The following is a 19,310-nucleotide window of genomic DNA, read 5'->3' on the forward strand; positions in this document are numbered from 1 at the left end:
CTATTTAGTAGGATAAATAACATAACAAAAACAATACAACATCAAACACTACTATGTAGATACGATGTTCTCGATATAGCCCAGAGAATTATCAGGCTGAAGTGGCAGTGGGCTGGTCACATTTGTCATCAAACCCACGCCTCGCGAGAGGCGTACGTCCAGCAGTGGACCAGGACAGGCTGATGATGATATTGATATTGTAGGGACACAATGTAGCTGATTTAGCATGTTGGTCTAAGTCCACGCCCGCTGCTCAGTCGGTATTGAATGCTTGTATACAGTAGTCGCTTCGTTAAATAAATACCAATTACTAACATTAACGTATTTTATTAATATCCAAACAATACAAGTACTATACAATATTATGCTTATCGTTGTGGGTGTACTACATCACTTGTTATCAAGAAAGGATTAATCTCTGCTTACGTTGACGCGACGCTCTACTTACCTTCGTTACAGGGTATGACTGCCCGAAGCTGTCATTAGTTCTTATATATCATTTCGGTGCTTCACCCGACTTGACAAATATACATAGAATATCGATGAGTCTGTATTTTATCAGATACCGGTATGGAATTAGGGTGATAACTGATATCGGTGTTGAGTGAGCGGCGACGACGGGCGGCGACGGACGACTGCGAGGTTTGGCCGACTTGCGATTCATTTGTTTACTTTAAACTCAAATATTTTAAACGCTTCCAACGCCTGCCTCATTATTTTTAAAATAACTTAGTTCAAATTGGAAGAAACGATAACCTCGTTTCTAGCACCACGGTTTAGTAAGAATTAAATAAAACATTCTTAGATTTTTATTTTTAGAGTTCATTTAAATAATTAGGGCGATTATATAATAAGCCTAAATTACACATTCGAAACTTGCACTATGAGTGAAAAATCATACATTGTGAATATTGGATAAGTGTGTGAAATCGGAGCGACCATGGCATGTGTGGTCCTTGCCTGGTGGCTGGTGACGGCGCTGGTGGTGGCTGGCGGCGCGCGCGCTGCCGCTGGCGTCGTCGTGGTGCAGATGCAGTAAGTACCTTTCTTATCTTGAAATAGATTATATATTTAAAGGATGCTAAAGAAAAATATACTTTACCATAAATCTCGGCCATTCTGTCATTCGCAATTTCCTGTTCAGTACTAAATAAAACGTTCCCGCGACCAGTGAGCTGTTTAGTTAGTGATAAGGGAGGCGGCCGCGAGCTCTGGCGGTCCCATATCTTTTGGCGGGTCAAGGTTTCGCCGGACCCATATTCGCTAATTGATTAAAGCAATAAGAATATAAAATTTTTTGACCTAAAATTCATTGCTTGAATAGATATCTGTACTCTCTAGCAAAGTTTGCGGCGACAGCATGTGCGCACACTTGTACTCTTTGTTTCCTCGTCACCGCCATGTAGGATGCTTCGCAAGTTGATGTATTTAATGTGCGTGAACCTGTGTTGGGTGTTATTGTTATCATATATTTAAATGGGATCAACAGGACAACGGAACGTTGATTCTTTTCTTTTATTTGGTGTGCTAAGTTTAAATAATTTTGCTCAGGTTAGTGTACGAGCAAACGTATGAGCTGCCCCTGAACAGCTCCGTCGAATATATACTGGACGTGGCGGCGGTGAGTACGAGCACATCCCACCCTTAATACTTACATTCAATACGAACAACGAAGGTACCGTCAGACTGCCTGATGTCTTAAAAAGAAACATTTCTCTTAAAAACCTATATACCCACTAATTAAAATAACTTTTAAAATATTTTATATAAATTTAGTGACAAAAGGATATTATTATAAAACATAACGCAACACACATGCGTACCTATAGGTTATCGATAGGTAGAGGAGAGCGGGGCTAAAAGTTACCTAGGTAAGTTGTTCCCATTGAAATAATTTCGCAAGGAAAAGTGGAACCTAAATATTTAGTAAACATATAGTGAAATGCAATGTGATAGCGCACCCATGGCCATCATATTGAACAATTCAGTGGCACCCGAAACCAATGGAATAGCAACACGTGTCGTAGGTGCACGATTGTAAATATTTCCGCATATGATATTTTTGGTCTGTCTCACAAATTTTAACGATTAGCCTCGAGTATCTCAGTGTTTTTTTACCTATATTATCTACTATTTCGGAACACTATTTGTAAATTATGTATGTTTCCTAATCTAATTTATATATTTTTTTTTCAACACATGTTTTTGGGGCTAGATATAGAGATGTTCCCTTTTTTTGGGGCATGTTGTGACCTCGGAACAACTTAATCCACAACAACAACCAAAGAATTACATACATATTGAGCGCTTTTAGAAGAGCTAGTATTTGACCCGTTGACCCTATGACGCCAAAGTGTTTACAGACAACTATGCTATTTCGTTGATTACAGGCCTTTTGGCCTTTAGCTTAATAAATGCTCGAAATATGGCTTCAAATACTGAAATCAAATATTCGTAACAATATTTGAGGTAAATCAAAAATCAGAACTTTTGGCCCCGCTCTCCCCTACTTTAACGTTTGTTCTTAACAGCGTTGCCAAATTTTTTGAAGAAAGCCAGCCATTTTTTGCCAGAAAGCGGGACGCTTACGCCAAAAGCGGGACAAAATCATCAATTTTTTTATCCATTTATTGAAGTTTGAAATATAGCTTTAATGGGTAATATCTATCACCATTTGAAGCTTTAAAAATGTTTTTTAAAGCTATGCACTATGCATGGTGATATACGATGTTTTGATTTACCATATATAAGGCAGTTAAGTCTCCAGAATAATTATAAATAATTTACGAATATAATTATTTGTATAAAATTATTAGTAACTAAGTAATTAAAATCTTTAAGCAATAAAAAGGATTTTTCACAGTACGTAGAATAATCCGTGAAAAGCGGAATATTGCCTGTCCCGATCGGGACATTTAATTTTTGGTCTAAAAAGACGTCTGGCAACGCTGGTTCTGGACTCTCGGACTCGCTGATATCTGACAATCTATTATAGTTAGGGAGGGAGAAGCAAACTCGGGATTTACTCGAGCGTCACTGAGAACTATTGGGTTGCGAAGCTTAAATGATAACAAGAAAAAAAAAATCATATAATAAGTACATATCTTTTGACCGATGGGGTAAGGGGCTATAGATTTTCAAAATTGTAAAAAAAAACTGTTCCATGGACATACTCGAGCGCGTCAGATATTGATATCATCAATTTCCTACGTCTTCTTAAATATGCAAATATGTTAATCTGACAGTTTCCACGGTGGAGGTAGTCGTACGTAAGAGTTAAAAATGACAAAAAAAAATTATCGAGCGCGTCGGATTTTCTAAGGGGGTGTTAAGTGAACCTGAAAAAAAGCTCTTATGTAATAATCTGACTATTTGAATGTGACACAAGCTCGCAATCATTCTTGGAATATGCAAAATGCTCGAGTATTTCAAAATCGTCATTTTGAAATACTCGAGCGCGTCAGATTAAGATATATATGGTTCATCTTCATGCCCTAGACGTGATATCTCAAAATTAGACAATTATCTGAAGGGACTTTCTTAATCTGACAATTATTAATAATTTTTAAACCAATAAAACAAACAAGTCAGCTTTACGTTGTATCGCGCACACAGCAGGGTAGGCAGAGGAAACCTAACGTTAAGACACTGTTCCCCACTTTCTGACAAATTTTGAAGGCATTGAATGTTAAGTAGCAGCACTTAACATCGCTGTTTTGCCTCGACACTAGAGCGAAGAAATGGAAATATAAATTTGAATAAATATTTCATCTCCTGGAATGGAGATTAAACCCACAACCAGTCGGTTTTACAATCACACTCTGTGCCCCTGCGCCACGACTGGCCTATATTTTTTTATTCATTGAACGTAATCAATTGAAAAGCACAAGAAATAGAATGTAAATAAAAGAATGTATGTTTTAAATAGAATACTTGTATTTATAAAAAAAAAACTAAATAGGAAATTTGTTTTTTCAAGTGTTTTTTAAAATTATCATCTTTATTGATGAGTTGAAAAAGAGAGAGAGGAATAGAAATACAGAGAGAGGAATATAGGCAATTCTTAGGTACATTAAACTTTATCAATCAATTTCTATTACTTCGGCTTGTGAATTTATTGTGAATTTACCTGATAAGTATATATTTTTCGTAATCCTTGAATGATTCCCTCTAAAATAAAAAAAAATTGCCGCGCTCGAGAATGTCGAGATAACGTTTTTTTTACAATTTTGTAGCTCTCCTCCTCCTTTGCGTCACTCTCAAATTGTCAGATTAGTGGAATATACAGGATTTAGCATGTAACTAACTTACCCTACCTTAACCTGAACTTACCCTACCTTAACCTGATGCGCTCGAGAATGTCCGATGATCATTTTTTTTTTACTAATCTGATCCTTTATCCTAGACGCGCGGCCATATATATATGGAGCCTACATTTGGTGGAAGTACGGAACCGAATACAAAGAATCCCCAGTATCTTAATCTGACGCGGTCGAATAAATCCCGAAAGTTCCCGCCCCTACTGAAATGTACTGACTAAACTATAGTAATGCATCATAATACAGACGGGCGACGAGAGCGTGCCCAGCGTGGTGTGGGCGCGCAGCGACGGCGGCGACAGCGCGCACCCCGTGCTCGTCACCGCGAGGCACGGCGCCGGTCAGTATAGCGTAGTTGTGACTCGTGGCGCAGTGGCAAAGCGTGTGACTATAGAATCTATATGCACTTATATTTTAAATTCTAACTAAGTATTTACTTTGAAAAACTAATTTAAATATTTAGAATTTTATTATCCCGCGAAAACTTCATTATACAAGATGGCGTCGGGCTATTGTCTATGGCGTCACATGCTTGTATCACTTGTACCTATTTGCAACACCTAAGTATATAAATATTATAAGATTGTCATTTTTATGGTAATGTATTTGGTAATACAGAAAAACACAATTTAGCATTTATTTCAAGACAAAGATTCTACTAATTAAATTAAACTATTTATGATTATTAGGATTAAACTATTTATGATTTTTAGAAATAATAAATAGAAAATTTAAACATGACAGAAATTTTATTCGTTCAGGTAAAATGTAAATTGCCTACTTACATGAAATACTTTGATTGAATAGTGGATAAATATTTTTTAACATTTTTAAAGTGTTATTCCACACTTATGAAAGAAAATACTTATAAAGAAAACGTACAATTTTTGTAAAAAAATCTTCCTACAGAGATGCTAACAATTTAAATAAGTTGTAACAAGCGTATAAGAATTTCGACATAGTTCGATAACAACGTATGACTCACGCCCGATGTTAATAATCAATCCTAATCCATAAATTGCGACCATAGATTGAAATATCAATCCATTTTTTGAGTTTAACTTGCCAATAACCTATCGAAGTAGGGGAGAGCGGGGCTAAAAGTTACCGAGGTAAGTTGTTCCGATGGAAATAATTTCGCGGAGAAAAGTGATAGGAATATTTAGTAAACATATAGTGAAATGCAATGTGATAGCGCACCCATGGCCAGCATATTGAACAATCCAGTAGCATCCGAAACCAATGGAATAGCACACGGGTGTCGTTGGTGCACGATTGTAAATATTTTTGCATTTCATATTTTTGGTCTGTCTCACAAATTTTAACGAATAGCCTCGAGTATGTTAGTGTTTTTTTTACATTATATTACCTACTATTTCGGAACACTATTTGTAAACTATTTATGTTTTCTATATCTTATTTATATTTAATTTTTTTTCAACACGTGTTTTTGGGGCTAGATGTTCCCTTTTTTTGGGGCATGTTGTGACCTGTTGTTGTGACGAATAACTTTCACCAACTCATTTGTACCAATAATGGGATGTAAATATTGTAATTTTTCATATTAAAAAATATTGTAATTTAGTAACATGCGGACTTATGCTCGGAAATCAAAAAAAAAGCAGCGGATGTACTTTTCAAAGATTGCAGGAATAAGATAAAAACTGTTACCAAAGAATTACATATACATATTAAGTGCGAAAATCTAAAGGTATAAATTTTTGTTTATTATTTTGGTTTAACAAAATCAAAATAAGTTTTATTTTATGTAAAATTATCTTTTACTTTTTAGTTCCGTTGTTTTTCGATTCGGTTTTTTTTGTTAAAAATTATTTTTTTTTACGATTTTAAGTGATAAGTAACCTTAAAAGGATACTTCTTAAACGAGTGTTGGTTGTGGTGGTAGTGGTTGGTAACGAGTGGCATCTGTTGTGATATGTAATAAATGACTCAATTAGGTATTATTTTTGTGGAAACTAACATTTTGGTATATTAACAAGAAAATACATAAAAAATATTCGGGCCAATTGGGAACCTCTCCCTTTTTTGAAGTCGGTTGAAAATGAAAACTTCTTTTTTGAGGTTGGTTGAAAAGAAATGCAACGATGGGGAATCTTACTTCTGACAATAATTTTAACAAAGTTTTCCCTTGTAACTATTCTAGTATAATGAATATTTACCAAAATAAAAACAAATTTTCTTAATTTTGACCGGATTTTATAATCAGAACCTAACCAAACTTTCATCAAACTATCTTGAAGTGTATCCTTTCAAATAAGAAAAGAATCATTAGAATCGGTTGGCGTGATATTGAGTTATTCATCATTTTGTCGCAAACGTACCAATACAAATTTAATACTTATATGATTTGCTCATAGATACCATTGTCAAAAATAGACCAAATAAAAATTAGTTCCCACATGTGAAGCTACCTTTCAAATAAAAAAAATAAAATTTAGTTCCCACATGGGGAACTACCTTTCAAATAAAAAAAATCATCAAAATCGGTTCACCTAATCAAAAGTTATGTAAGTAACATTATTAAGTAACATACATAAAAAAAAGAAACAGTCGAATTGATAATCTCCTTTTCTTACAGAAGTCGGTTAAAAAAGATTTGCTTTTGCGCCTGATAGTTATAATGATACTATTGATTATTCCTTAAATAAACAGGCTTTGTTCGATTATTTATTGTTTTTTATTTTGCAAATAATAGCTTTAAAAATATGGTAACAATTTACCCCGGTCTGTTAACAACTTGCCCCAAGTCGGGGTAAGTTGTTACTTTCCGACTTCAGTCATAAAAAAAATCATAATAAAAAAGTCTTACAAAGAATACCCCAAATTACTGTTTTAATTGCAAGTCTAGATATGTAAGTTGAAATTGATTATATTGTATAAATACTAAAATCAAGTATTCGTAGCAATATTTGAGATTAAAAAAAAATCGGAACTTTTGGCCCCGCTCTCCCCTACTTCATTTTCATTGCCATGCAGGTTAGAGATTGGATAGATATGTCGAACAATCCAAGATTGACGTTAACTGGAGATAGGAGATACATTATTAACATCGGGCGTTAGTGGTTAGAGCGTCCGGTCGGTTTCCAGGAGGCGCAAATTCGAGTTACATTCAAATTTTTATACATTTTCTTAATAAGGATGAATATTTATTTTCCAAAAAGATTTCCTCTAATAGCCACAAAAACTCGCTTAGTAAAAAATAGCGGCCCCCCCGCGGCTTCGCCCGCTTGTACTACATGCTTAATCGTTTAATAAACAGAATTCACAGTCAAATGTGTTGATGTCAATGAATAATTTAATTTAGTTCAGAAACAGCCTTATTGATATGGTAAATTATTGATTTGGATAAGGATTTATAAGTTCTTTGTAAAATAACTGTTATGATTGCTTATTACAAAAATCGAAATTGAATCCAAAATAATTAATCGAATAATTGATTAGGATATCGAATCGAAAATGTTTAATTGAGAACTCTCTCCTTGGTTTGAAAGCCGGTTAAAAATACAGATTTATTACAAACAAATACAGATTTATCATAAGTATAAGTATAGATAGATTGCTATACATTTGCAGGCAAACTCATGCCTTGAGTTCATTCAAATGACCATAACTTTTTTTAATCAACCGGTTTTGATGAAACAAACTTTAGATGTTAAGCTGGGTTAAAACAAGGAAATTAGTGAATGAAGGTTAGTTAGTTAAAAAGAATGAAAGTTTTACGTAAATCGGCTCACTACTTTCGGAGATTAGCGTGACCATACATACAGACAGACAGACAAGAAATTATAAAAAAAATTTTGCTTTCTATTAGTAGTACGTTTTTAAGTGCCCCTCTATCCATTTTAGTCAAAAATACTAAATGTACAGACAAAATATGTTAACTGTTTTATTATATATAGAGATAGAGATTACACACTTACATAAGTATTAATTTTAAAACTTTATTGTCAGGATTGAGGATATCCACTTTGTTTTACTTTGAGCGTGACCACAAACTGCACTTTACTTTGAGCTTAGTATAACTTATACTTACTACTTTTCTGGTCATCGTTTAGAAATGTCACTAGTTGGACATTTTACTTCAATAACAGCATCTTTACTTCTCACATTGTCAAATAGTCTATTATGAGTTCCATTCCTACTCGGGGCAATGAATTCTTTAATATTTTAATTACTACGCTGGTTACAGAGCGCGGCTGTGTATTGTGTGCTCACTTGCAGGCGCGGTGACGTGGCAGCTGCCGTACGCGGCGGGCGCGCACGCGCTGCACGAGCTGGAGCGCACATTGTGCCCGGCCGGCACGGCCGCGCCCGGCGCCGCTGAGTGTGCGGGCGGCGCGGGGGCGCTCACGCTGCACGTGTCCACGTCGTGCGTGGCGGCGCTGACGGCGCACGTGCGCGTGTCGCGGCCGCCGCTGTGGACGCTGCCCTTCGCGCAGCCCGTGCTGCTCGTCGCCAACATGGTATGTTCTAATACTATGATAAACAATACTCGCATAGTAAGAGCGCCTCACAACAGTCACAACTTCATTTATGTGAAATATAAAACGTAGAATCCCACTTCTCCCCATTTCTGCAGAAGGACGGTCGGCAGAAGACATTCTGTTTTCTGTTCATTCGTTGAACCGGTATGATAGAATCCTCAACCACCCACTGCACCGTAACAGCCTCTAGTATAAATAAGACGTTTGCAACTCGACAGTCGGCGCCGCGGACGACGTACTACCGTTTCCGCGAAGGCCAGCACAGCGTGCGGCTCGTCGCCTCCTCCGAAACCGACTTCTGCGCTGTCCTAGCTGTACAAAATTATTCGGTAACTATGCTTTGCATATTGCTTCTCTCTACTTTTGATGATCTAAGTTTCAGTTTTTTGTAGTAGTAAGTGTTTACGTATTTATGCGTAACTGCGTCACACGAAATATGAAGGTACCTTGATTAATAACTTTAGGTATGGATTTGAAATATTTTACCCTATATGCTGTTTCCGTAAAAGGAGCGTTGACGCTTCCAGCGGTTTCCTGTATACGATACCATATATCCCACTATTGTAGTTTTGACAATACAATAACTTTTTTTACCGTTTAATATTAGATCGATCAAATGATATAGTAGAATACCGTTGTTTCAGTGCCCGATAGCGCAGACGTCGGCGGACCTGTCCTCCAGCGGCCTGCGCATGACCATGATGCGCTCCGGCGCCGTGCAGCTCTCGGTGAGTGCAGTGCCTACACGAATAACGTGATGAACATAATGCTTTATTTTTACTAATAGTTTAAAATGGAAAAAAAAACAATCAACAGAATAGAATTCCACAAAAAGTCAAAACATTTTGTAACTGCTACAACATTAACTTACTGGCACTGCTTCCAGCGCTCAGACTACCCGCTGGGCTTCCTCGTGGTGGCGCTGGTGCTGCCGTCGCAGGCGTCCTGCGGCGAGGAGGAGGGCGCGCAGGCGGCGTGGCTGTGGGCCGCCGCGCTGCTGGGGGACGAGCCGCAGCACAAGCGGCTCGCTGCCAGGGAGAAGGACTTCCTTCTTACTGTTGAGGTAGATGTGTGTATATTGTGATATGTGACATTAACAAAACGACTGCCACGTTCTAAGGTCCGTTAATCCGTTATTTTTTTCTAATGTGAATCCAAAATATATACATATTATTTAAGAAACACCAAAGACACACACCTCTTTTATTTACATCTTTTTATCAACTGGAAAAGAACTTATTGTCTTATTACATATTTTCTAGAATCATGACTAAGAGCACTCTCGATTTAGTCATCATTTAATCAAGAAAAAAATAGATAAAAATCGGTTCATCCCTTATATATGGGAGGTTATAATAAATATAAATTCTCTGTATTTGGCAGCCAGCTCTGACTCGCGGACAGTACGCGGTGGCTGCGGTGACTCTGCTGCTCGTGTTCCTCGGTTTCTACGCGCTGTTCGGCGCGCTGGTGCTGGCGCAGCGCTGGGCGCCGCTCGCCAAGTACGTTCTGCCCAAAGCTGTGCTCGCTGATAATCAAGACGGCGGTGATGCCACTGGTAAGTACTCGTACTAAGTTGACATAAAAGCGGTTTTTTATAAATGTTTACGATCCTCTTTCCTCATGAGCTCCATATTTTTTGTAAAATATGCTGTATTATACTTAAAGTATAATCTCTCATCTTTTCATCATCTTCTTTTTTTCTTTTTTGTGGCCCTGCGATTTAGTATCTGGGCGATACAAGGATTAAGATAATAAGATTTATTAAGTCATTGATGTGGTGTGTGGGATACACTGAAGGGCAGGCAGAGGCAACCTAGTGTTAAGAGATTCCACACTCCATTCCCCACTTCCCGCCGAGTTTCTTGAGGCATCGCGTGTTGAGTGGCGGAACTCAACACCACGCTTTGCCTCGAAAACAGATCGAAGAAATGAAAATATAATCAGTCGATTTTACAGTCACACATTATGCCCCTGCGCTACGACTGGCTTCTCTAAGTTATTATCAGTAAATTATTTTAATTATTTATATTCAATGAGACGAAAGTTTAAAAGTCGTCATATATTTAGGTAAAGTGGAAATTAGTGAATAATTTGGAAGGATGACTTTCATAGAATAGAGGGGAGATATGAGAGACTCCGGGATTCCGGGGCTGCGCACCCGTATGAGGAGGGATAGCGTAGAGGAGTCTTATCAGGAAGCTTTATTATAATAATTTTTGTTTATTAACAAATATTTATCATTAATTTCAGTGATAGAAGAAGCTCAAGTGAGTAGGTTAAATGGCTCTACTGCAGGCACGACGCCAGCGCGACTTCGCAGACGGGGCTCCGGTCAGTTTAATCATCCTATATCTTATAAAACAAAGTCGCTTTTCGTGTCTGTCTGAACTTTTTAACTCTTCTTCTTCTAAACCACCCAACGGATTTTTATGCGGTTTTCACCATTAGGTCGAGTATTTCTCAGGGAAGGTTTATATATAGTTTATTATTTGTACATTCTTATGTAAATTAACATAAATACGATAAATGTGTCTAAAGTCCTACCCGTTGAGACACTTTCGCGCATGCGCTGCTCTAATGGTAAGTACTACATGAAAATAATGTACTGGAGTATTGTTCCTCTTAATAAGATCTACAAAAAAGTCCGCGACAGCATATTTTTATCTTTTAAGAATAACGTGTAGTGATCATATTTCTGTCTAAAAATAGTAATTTCAATATATTTTTTATTGTGAGGGATATTTTTCCATAATGGTATTAATGCTTATCCTTTAAAATACTTTATTAATTTTCTACGTAAAACGAAGATACAATTTGCTTTTTACACTATTTCGAAATTGCGAATAGTATTAGAGAAAAACGCATTTAATTGTTGACACATCCCGCCGTTGAGACTCAAGTTTTACATATCCCTTACTCTCAGCATATAAATAAGTATATTAGTTACGTTGGCCATTTAATGTAGATCAAAACTGTCTTTTACTGTTTTTTCATTTTAATAAGTAGTTTAGAAGTTGTTACAATATCAAAACATCCTTGCTGCGAAACGCGCCCCGCGACGTTTTGCTTATACAAGCGCGTCGTGAGCAGTCATCGGTGGTTCAGTGGTAGAATGCTCGCTTGCCACGCGGGCCCGGGTTCGATTCCCGGCCGATGCATTCTATTTAATTTTCCTCACAGGCTACAGCCACGTAGTGCTTGCTTTTCATCAGGGACAGAATACCCTCTTCAGCACTAACCACAAGCTCGAAAAAAAAACCCGCCCGCTATAGAGGCATAGCAACGAAGATTTAGATGCGTTTGCACGTATTGGATAATTGGAGTTGAATGTATTATTTCAGCGCGATATATTTAGTTTCATATTTTTGTAGTAGTTATTAGTAGGTAGGCTTTTGTTTATAATTTCTTCCGTTTAAAAATAGTCATTTAACTATCTAAAAATAGTCATTTAAAAATATTTTAATAAGTACTTGAAAAGATTAGTAGCACAGATTTAAAATTATGGTACCTACTAAAAAATCCTTGCTGTGTAAAACAATTAGAAAATCCTTATTGAAACTACGAAAATGCAGGTTGCATTAGAGTTTAATTAATTTTCACATTATCTTAAATGCTTTGCAAACATACATTATATGAATAATCCAGTAGTAAAAGCGGGCGAAGCCGCAAGGGGGTCGCTAGTGATTAATATTTAGATTAATACTATATTTATAAATTAAAATAAAAGAAAACAGCTTCACGCTGTATCCCGCACACCGCAGGGTAGGCAGAGGGAACCTAGCGTTAAGACACTCCGTTCCCCACTTTCCGCCGAATTCTGGAGGTATTGTCGGAACTATAAATTTATAGTTAACTGTCATTTACTTAAAATTTTCAGATGCTACATTTGACAGTAGCGATAACAGCGATTCTGATGAGGAAGATGAGCGTCGAACGCGCGCCGTTGCTACCTCCACGCCCACAGCCGCGTCTGTTTCTATAACTTCCGGTTCTCCTGTATCTTCCCCTGCTCTCGCTTCCATCTCCGCTGCCGTTCCCGCATCAGTCTCTGCACCCGCTGCTGAGCCCATACAAAATGACGTCGGGCAAGACCCGCAACAAACTGTAGTAGTGCAATCAGTTAGCGACGGTGTTGATATACAAAACCCACAACGGATATCACAAGTTGATGAAAATGATACTCAGGTAATAAACTTAGGTAAAGTCATAAAGGTAAGGTAAGGTCTTTATATAAACAATTGAAAGTGAAATTTTAAATTTAAGTAACAATTTCACCTATGAATGTGAAATTTATAAGAAGAAGAGTTATTATGAAATTCATTCCCTAAGTTAATAAAAATCAAATATAAATCAAGATAAATATATCAAGAGTTTTTCTACAAATTGAAACTTGAAGTTAAAGAACTACTACTGAACTACAACTATTATAAACTACTAAGTCCATCCGTCTTGCCGTCAAGACGCTAGTAAACAAATAAAATTTTGTGGCCATTCAAATCGCGATTAAAAATGCCTAAACGTATGCGAGTTGCCCTTTCTAGGTAAAGTACGTAAAAGCTACTAAATTATCCGATGGATAATGGACCATCAGCCTCTTGTCGGTCTGCAGGGCCCGTTCGGGCTGCCGGCGCGGCTGCGGCTGGCGGCGCTGGCGCGGCGGCGCGCGCGCACTCTGCGGGCGCGCTCCGACCGCTACCTCTACACGCTGTACACAGTCGCCGTGTTCTACGCGCTGCCCGTCGTGCAGTTCGTCATTGCCTTCCAGATCGTGAGTATAGTATTCTATATTGTTTAATGATTTATTCACATTATGTAAACTAAAATGATTTCATTGTTGATTCATGTTTGTTAAGTTTGTTAACTTCACTTTAGTATTTTACTATAATGTAAGTGCTGCAAAATGATAGACAATTGTTGGAACTAATAATGTAAACTACGATATTAATTATCTATACAAGTACACTTTTTGGGCATCCACATTGGTATATGTAATACTTTTTAGAAAACATATAAAAATTTTAACGTAGCGGGATTTGCACCCGCGACTCTTTAAACCGTCCAAGCGTTCTGACTAACTAAGCAGTACGTTCTTATCGTCAACGTATTGTTGCTAGCATTGGCATTACAAGCATATAAGAATAAACTAATTAAAAAAGGCCAGCAACGCACCTGTAGCTCCACTGGGGTTATGCAGGGTCGTGGGCGGCGGTGATCACTACACCAAGTGACACGTACGCTCGTTTGCTTTGTCTTTTTCCGTAAAAAAAAGAATTTCGACGTAACCCGATGAGAACGTATGGCTTAGTTGGTCAGAGGGTTTGGACGGGTTCCAAGAGGCGCGGGTTCAAAACCCGCTACTTTATAATTTTTTTATTATATTTTCTAAAAAGTATTTTTTTTTCTTAAATTTGGAATAACATTTTAATAATGTAAAATAAATTCCATATTGGTATAGACATGCGTCCCTCTGTACGATAGGTGCTGAACGTATCGGGGTCACTGGACATCTGCTACTACAACTTCCTGTGCGCACACAGCGCCGGCGCGCTCAGCGACTTCAACCACGTGTTCTCCAACCTCGGCTACTTGCTGCTCGGGGCGCTGTTCCTGCTGCAAGTGCGCCGCCGCCGACTGCGCCGGGAGCGGCGACCGCGGCACCCGGTACGTAGTTGCGTACGCCGCCCGCCTGACACCCACACCCCCATTACTGCACCCTCGCACTAACCATGTCGCCCGTTTGTTCAGGACTATGGAATTCCGGCTCATTACGGATTGCTGTCGGCGTTGGGTGCCGGCATGATGGTGGTGGCGGTGCTCTCCGCTAGCTACCATATATGCCCCAATCGACTCAATTTTCAATTTGGTTGGTTATATGTTTTCTTATATTTAGAACATTGTTAAAGTCGATGTACTCTTGAATGGAAAACTCGTGGATCCTGTCGGTTCTACGGTATTTCTCGGTATCACCATAGACTCCAAATTAAAGTGGGGACCCCATATTGATGGATCGGTGAATAGACATAGCTCAGCAGCTTTCACGATCAAAAAAAAAATTATTAACAGATGTGGAAACGGCTCGACTTGTTTACTTCAGCTACTTCCATAGTATTATGTCATATGGGATTTTACTTGGGATAATGGAGCCGGTATTAATATTTGTCCTGCAGAAGCGAGTTACTCGTGCAGAATAACTGATTTATAACTTTGACACTAAAGAATCTTTAAGGGAAAAGTTTAAAGAAATGAATATATTGACAGTTGAATCTCAATATATTTTTGAAAATGTTATGTATGTTAAAAAAAACATTAATGATTATTGATTTTACCAAAATTGGTGATGCCCATAATATTGAAATCAGGAATAGGCTTAATCTTAGTGCAACTGTAACTAGATTGCATCGAATCCGTAATTCTTTCATGGGACAATGTGTACGCTTTTACAATAGGATCCTAGAAAACGTCGGGGAATTATCTATATCACGATTTTAAAAAATTGCATAAGACATATTTATGTTAAAGGTTATTACCAAAGTAATGATTTTATACATGATAACACGCCTTGGGAATGAAATACTCGCTCCAGTCTGTTCCAAAGGCATCATTGTCACAAATAACTAAATAGGTATGTAGGTATTTGTATAAAATTGATTTTAAAAAATAAGTCCCGCTGAGTTTCTTGCGCCGGTTCTTCTCAGGTCTGAGGCTTTAGTGAACTGGTGGTAATTATTTGACGTTCAAAAAATGAAGCATCTAACGAAGCATGTAATTGCTTATTTTTCTGACATTTTCCTAAAAGTGGTATATTTTTAATTTATAAACTGTTTGAAATAAAACAAATACTAAATGTAAAGGGAAGCATGCCAAATACAATCGTGAAAAATGCAATTAAGTTAGTTAAGCAGTTTCCGAGATTAGCGTGAAAAAACGCACAGACAAACATACAAGAGTTTTAAAATTCATTATTTTTGATTCTACTATGTTATGAAATGCCACCAGTAACATTTTTCTCCATCCACCATCTTCCATGTACAGATACCGATACGGTATACTATAGTTACGTATAAATTTAATTTCCTTAAGTGGAAATCGAACCCATAACACGACGCCAGGAGTGGCCTCGTGCTACTGTTAACTACTGTATCGATGTTCCTACGGTCAGAGAATTCTGTGTTTTTGTATGCAGACACGTCATTCATGTACGTTCTGGCGGTGCTCATCATGGTGAAGATCTACCAGTCGCGACATCCCGACGTCAATGCGCGCGCGCACGCCACCTTCGGCGTGCTGGCCGTGCTCATAGCTCTCGGTAACTATGTTCATATGTTGTAAGGACATCGTGACGCACAGATATAAGAAAAATGTCTAAATATGTATATTTGCATATTTTTTTAAAGGTTATTAATAATAAAATCTTTGGATATCACGATTTCTACACATTTTAAATAAAAGTATTTAAAGACTTAATAATATTATTATTATGACCTCCAGGTGAGTCTACCTGTGATCACGGACTACGGATTTCTGTTAGGATCGGCAAAAGGGCTCAGGTAGACACAGCGTTCCCTCAAACTTTCAGCTCAATCTTTGATATATTGCGTATTAAGTGGCGAAACTCAACGTATTATTATATATTACTAGTCAACCCAAACGCGGCTACGCCTGCTTGAACTATACGAATATTTATGAAATATATTTATGAAATAATTTTCAGTTTTCAATAGAAAGATGCGTTAAGCAAGCTCATTTTGGGTGACGTTTTCTTACAACAAACTTTGCAAATCGTTGCTTAGCAACGACGGTTGTTATTAACATGGCGGAATAAATTGCATCTCAAATTAGAAAATACTTTAAAATATATTAGTATATATGTGTAATGTAATGTTATATAGCCTATAGCACTTCTGAAGAATGCAGCTTTCATACAAAACAAAAACAAAGTAAATCGATCCAGTAGATCCAGAGATCTTAGCGTTCAAACAAACAAACAAACAAACTCTTCCGCTTTATTATATTAGTATAGATAGTATTATAGTATAGTATAGATTATAGTATTTTATTAAATGATGAAAAACTGAAATAGCTTGTACCCTGCAGTGGTATGGGGAGTGCTGGACGGCGGCGCGCTGTTCTGGGGTGTGTTCACGGTCCTCCATGTATTCACTTTCCTGCTGCTCTCTTTACGCATTTACTTCGTGGGACAGTTCAGACTTGGTGAGATTTCTTTAATATTATTTTTTAAAATGTTTTATTACCTCTACCTGCATCTATTTATTTATTTTTGAAGATGACATGAGTTATAATAACAGATACATCATTTTCATATGATAAACCTGTTGTTCTTCTTTGCTAGGATGTCCAGTTTTTGATATTACCCAGAAGCGTGCTTTATTTTGTTTAAAAAAATATTGTTCCTTCCATTATATTGTTCCTTCCGTTGTATGTAATGGTTTCTTTCGTATATAATCTCTAATATAATTTCTAGTCTTTATCTGTGTTATAGAAAAAGAGAGCCTAGCAACAGCAGCCAGCTCGCTCCGTCAAGGCACCAGACCACTTTACCGCGCGCGCCTCGTCATGCTGATAGCGGGTAACGCACTCAACTGGGCCTTCGCAGCCTATGGCCTACTACGTCATGGCAGTGACTTCGCTGGACATATGCTACAGGTTTTACTTGGAAATGCTCTTGTCTATATGGGTTTCTACCTCGGCATGAAAATCGTACACGGTGAACGTCTTCGAGCATACGCCTGGGCATTGCTAGCAGCAGCGGCCGCAGCTTGGGTGTCTGCCTTGTACTTCTTCCTATCGGGCTCGTCGGACTGGTCGGCGACGCCGGCGGTGTCGCGGCACAAGAATCATGAATGCCTCGTGTTGCAGTTCTACGACGCACACGACCTGTGGCACATCCTCTCAGCCGTCGCTCTCTACCTGTCGTTCAACGTGCTGCTCACGTGGGACGACGGCTTGTCGGCCGTCAAACGGACCGACATACCTGTTTTTTGATATGTTCAATATATTTTAAGTACAATTTTTGCGTATGTTTATTTTACGATTATTTCAAACTGTGTCAAAAGGAAACATAGCTAAAATATGTGTCACTCATCACTGACATCATTAGGTGCATTTTATAGTAGGTACCTACTAGACATGATTAAACCTACAGTTCTCAATGCTTATTTTTTTAAATATTCATTTTGTTTTTAATATACAGAGTGTCCCAGGAGTCAACGATAAAACGAAACCAGGTGATAGACCAAGTCATGACAGTTATGAGTAAAATATATAAAAATCTTTGTCATGTATTTTTCATATTATATTGATTTTAAAAAATATTGGGAAAACCGACACCCTGTAATGATTTTTCAAGTCCTAAGACTACAAATATGACTCTTTCTTTATATTTTTTTTTGTAATGTAATCATGAGTAACCCTTCTGTGAATAACAGTTTAAGATTGAAACATACCTGCATCAGTTTTCAATAAAATGTGGTGTTTTTGCCAAACATTAAATTCAAAATATTTACTACACCCAACTTTAACCGACTGTACTTTAAAAAAAATTTACTACACTGTTTTTGCAAGTAACTTTAAAAGTTGGCGCATTTAATCTGGATTCCGAAATGGTACATTTGCTGGATTAGGTACTTCTTTGTTGAAGAGAGAAAAATCGAAATACACGATAATCGGGATGATGTTCAGCTTTTTGGTATCTATTTCGATACATTCTAGCTGCAGCATTTGCGTTACATAACCATTTTCCATGAATGAAATGCATATTGGCAATGTGTCAAAGACCGAGTATATGGCCTGCGAGAGCCCAGGCTCGAGCACTGTCCTTATAAGTCCTGGGCCAGCCCCTAAGTCGGATAAGCGTTGCCTGGGCTAAGTGGCGGGAGGTCACTGGTGTGGTCTGTGATCGCAGGATACCGTCCTAACTCTTATCCGGCCAAGGAGATCGTGATCGATGCCTCCAGACTCGTGCATGACGGATCCAAGGTACCTGAACTTGTCCAACTTAGGGGATGGAGGGAGTTCGCTAACAATATAGTAATAATGATAACCTTCGTGAAACTTCTTAAACTAATATCTTATTTTATTATTTAAATAGATCAGCTTCACGCTGTGTCCCGCACGCAGCAGGTAGGCGGGTAGGCAGAGGGAACCACAACCGTCGCGTTACAGTCACGGAGTCACACACCTGCCTCTATTTAAATTTATTATTTAATCCATATATTATTTCGAATATTAATAATTTTATCAGTAAAAAGTGAAATAATTAGCTAACAATAATTCAATGTATCTACTTAAAAGTAGAATGTTGCGACCACGTATCGGTCTAGCGGCGCCATACGGCACCTTCTGTTTTTTCCAAAGCTCAAAATTCGACTCAACTTTTAATAATTATAAACGTGTTAGATAATCTTTAATAAGATTATATTAAAAATATATTAAATTTAACCCTGAAAACAATTAAATTAAGTTC

General features: G+C 37.7%; 1 protein-coding gene across 2 annotated transcripts; it reads left to right on the forward strand.

Moving 5' to 3' along the window:
* The first annotated feature begins 119 nt into the window (after nt 1-119).
* Nucleotides 120-17,855, forward strand: LOC146529053 (SID1 transmembrane family member 1-like). 2 transcript variants are annotated; one of them, XM_085202635.1, is made up of 17 exons: nt 120-642; nt 820-1,035; nt 1,552-1,621; nt 4,566-4,659; nt 8,562-8,803; nt 9,043-9,153; nt 9,469-9,552; nt 9,711-9,887; nt 10,208-10,382; nt 11,078-11,158; nt 12,705-13,012; nt 13,437-13,595; nt 14,306-14,488; nt 14,573-14,690; nt 16,011-16,133; nt 16,922-17,038; nt 17,328-17,855. In XM_085202635.1, exons 2-17 carry the CDS (start codon nt 941-943, stop codon nt 17,828-17,830), a joined length of 2,640 nt encoding a protein of 879 aa, XP_085058761.1. In that variant the 5' UTR covers nt 120-642; nt 820-940; the 3' UTR covers nt 17,831-17,855. The 2 variants fall into 2 exon arrangements, with proteins under 2 accessions (XP_085058761.1, XP_085058762.1); XM_085202636.1 differs by having other exon boundaries at nt 921-1,035.
* Nucleotides 17,856-19,310: the final 1,455 nt, after the last annotated feature.

The sequence above is a fragment of the Heliconius melpomene genome, chromosome 19 (assembly GCF_056956725.1).
Source record: "Heliconius melpomene rosina isolate 202511_hmr_F chromosome 19, ASM5695672v1, whole genome shotgun sequence".
NCBI classification, from domain to species: domain Eukaryota; kingdom Metazoa; phylum Arthropoda; class Insecta; order Lepidoptera; family Nymphalidae; genus Heliconius; species Heliconius melpomene.

What these genes read in the sequence shown, in the direction of transcription:
- LOC146529053 (XM_085202635.1), top strand. Translation starts at nt 941, where the DNA reads ATGGCATGTGTGGTCCTTGCCTGGTGGCTGGTGACGGCGCTGGTGGTG. An exon ending in TGCTGCTCGTCGCCAACATG is followed by an intron (nt 8,804 to 9,042) that starts GTATGTTCTAAT and finishes GCAACTCGACAG; the next exon opens with TCGGCGCCGCGGACGACGTA. An exon ending in CCGGCGCCGTGCAGCTCTCG is followed by an intron (nt 9,553 to 9,710) that starts GTGAGTGCAGTG and finishes CACTGCTTCCAG; the next exon opens with CGCTCAGACTACCCGCTGGG.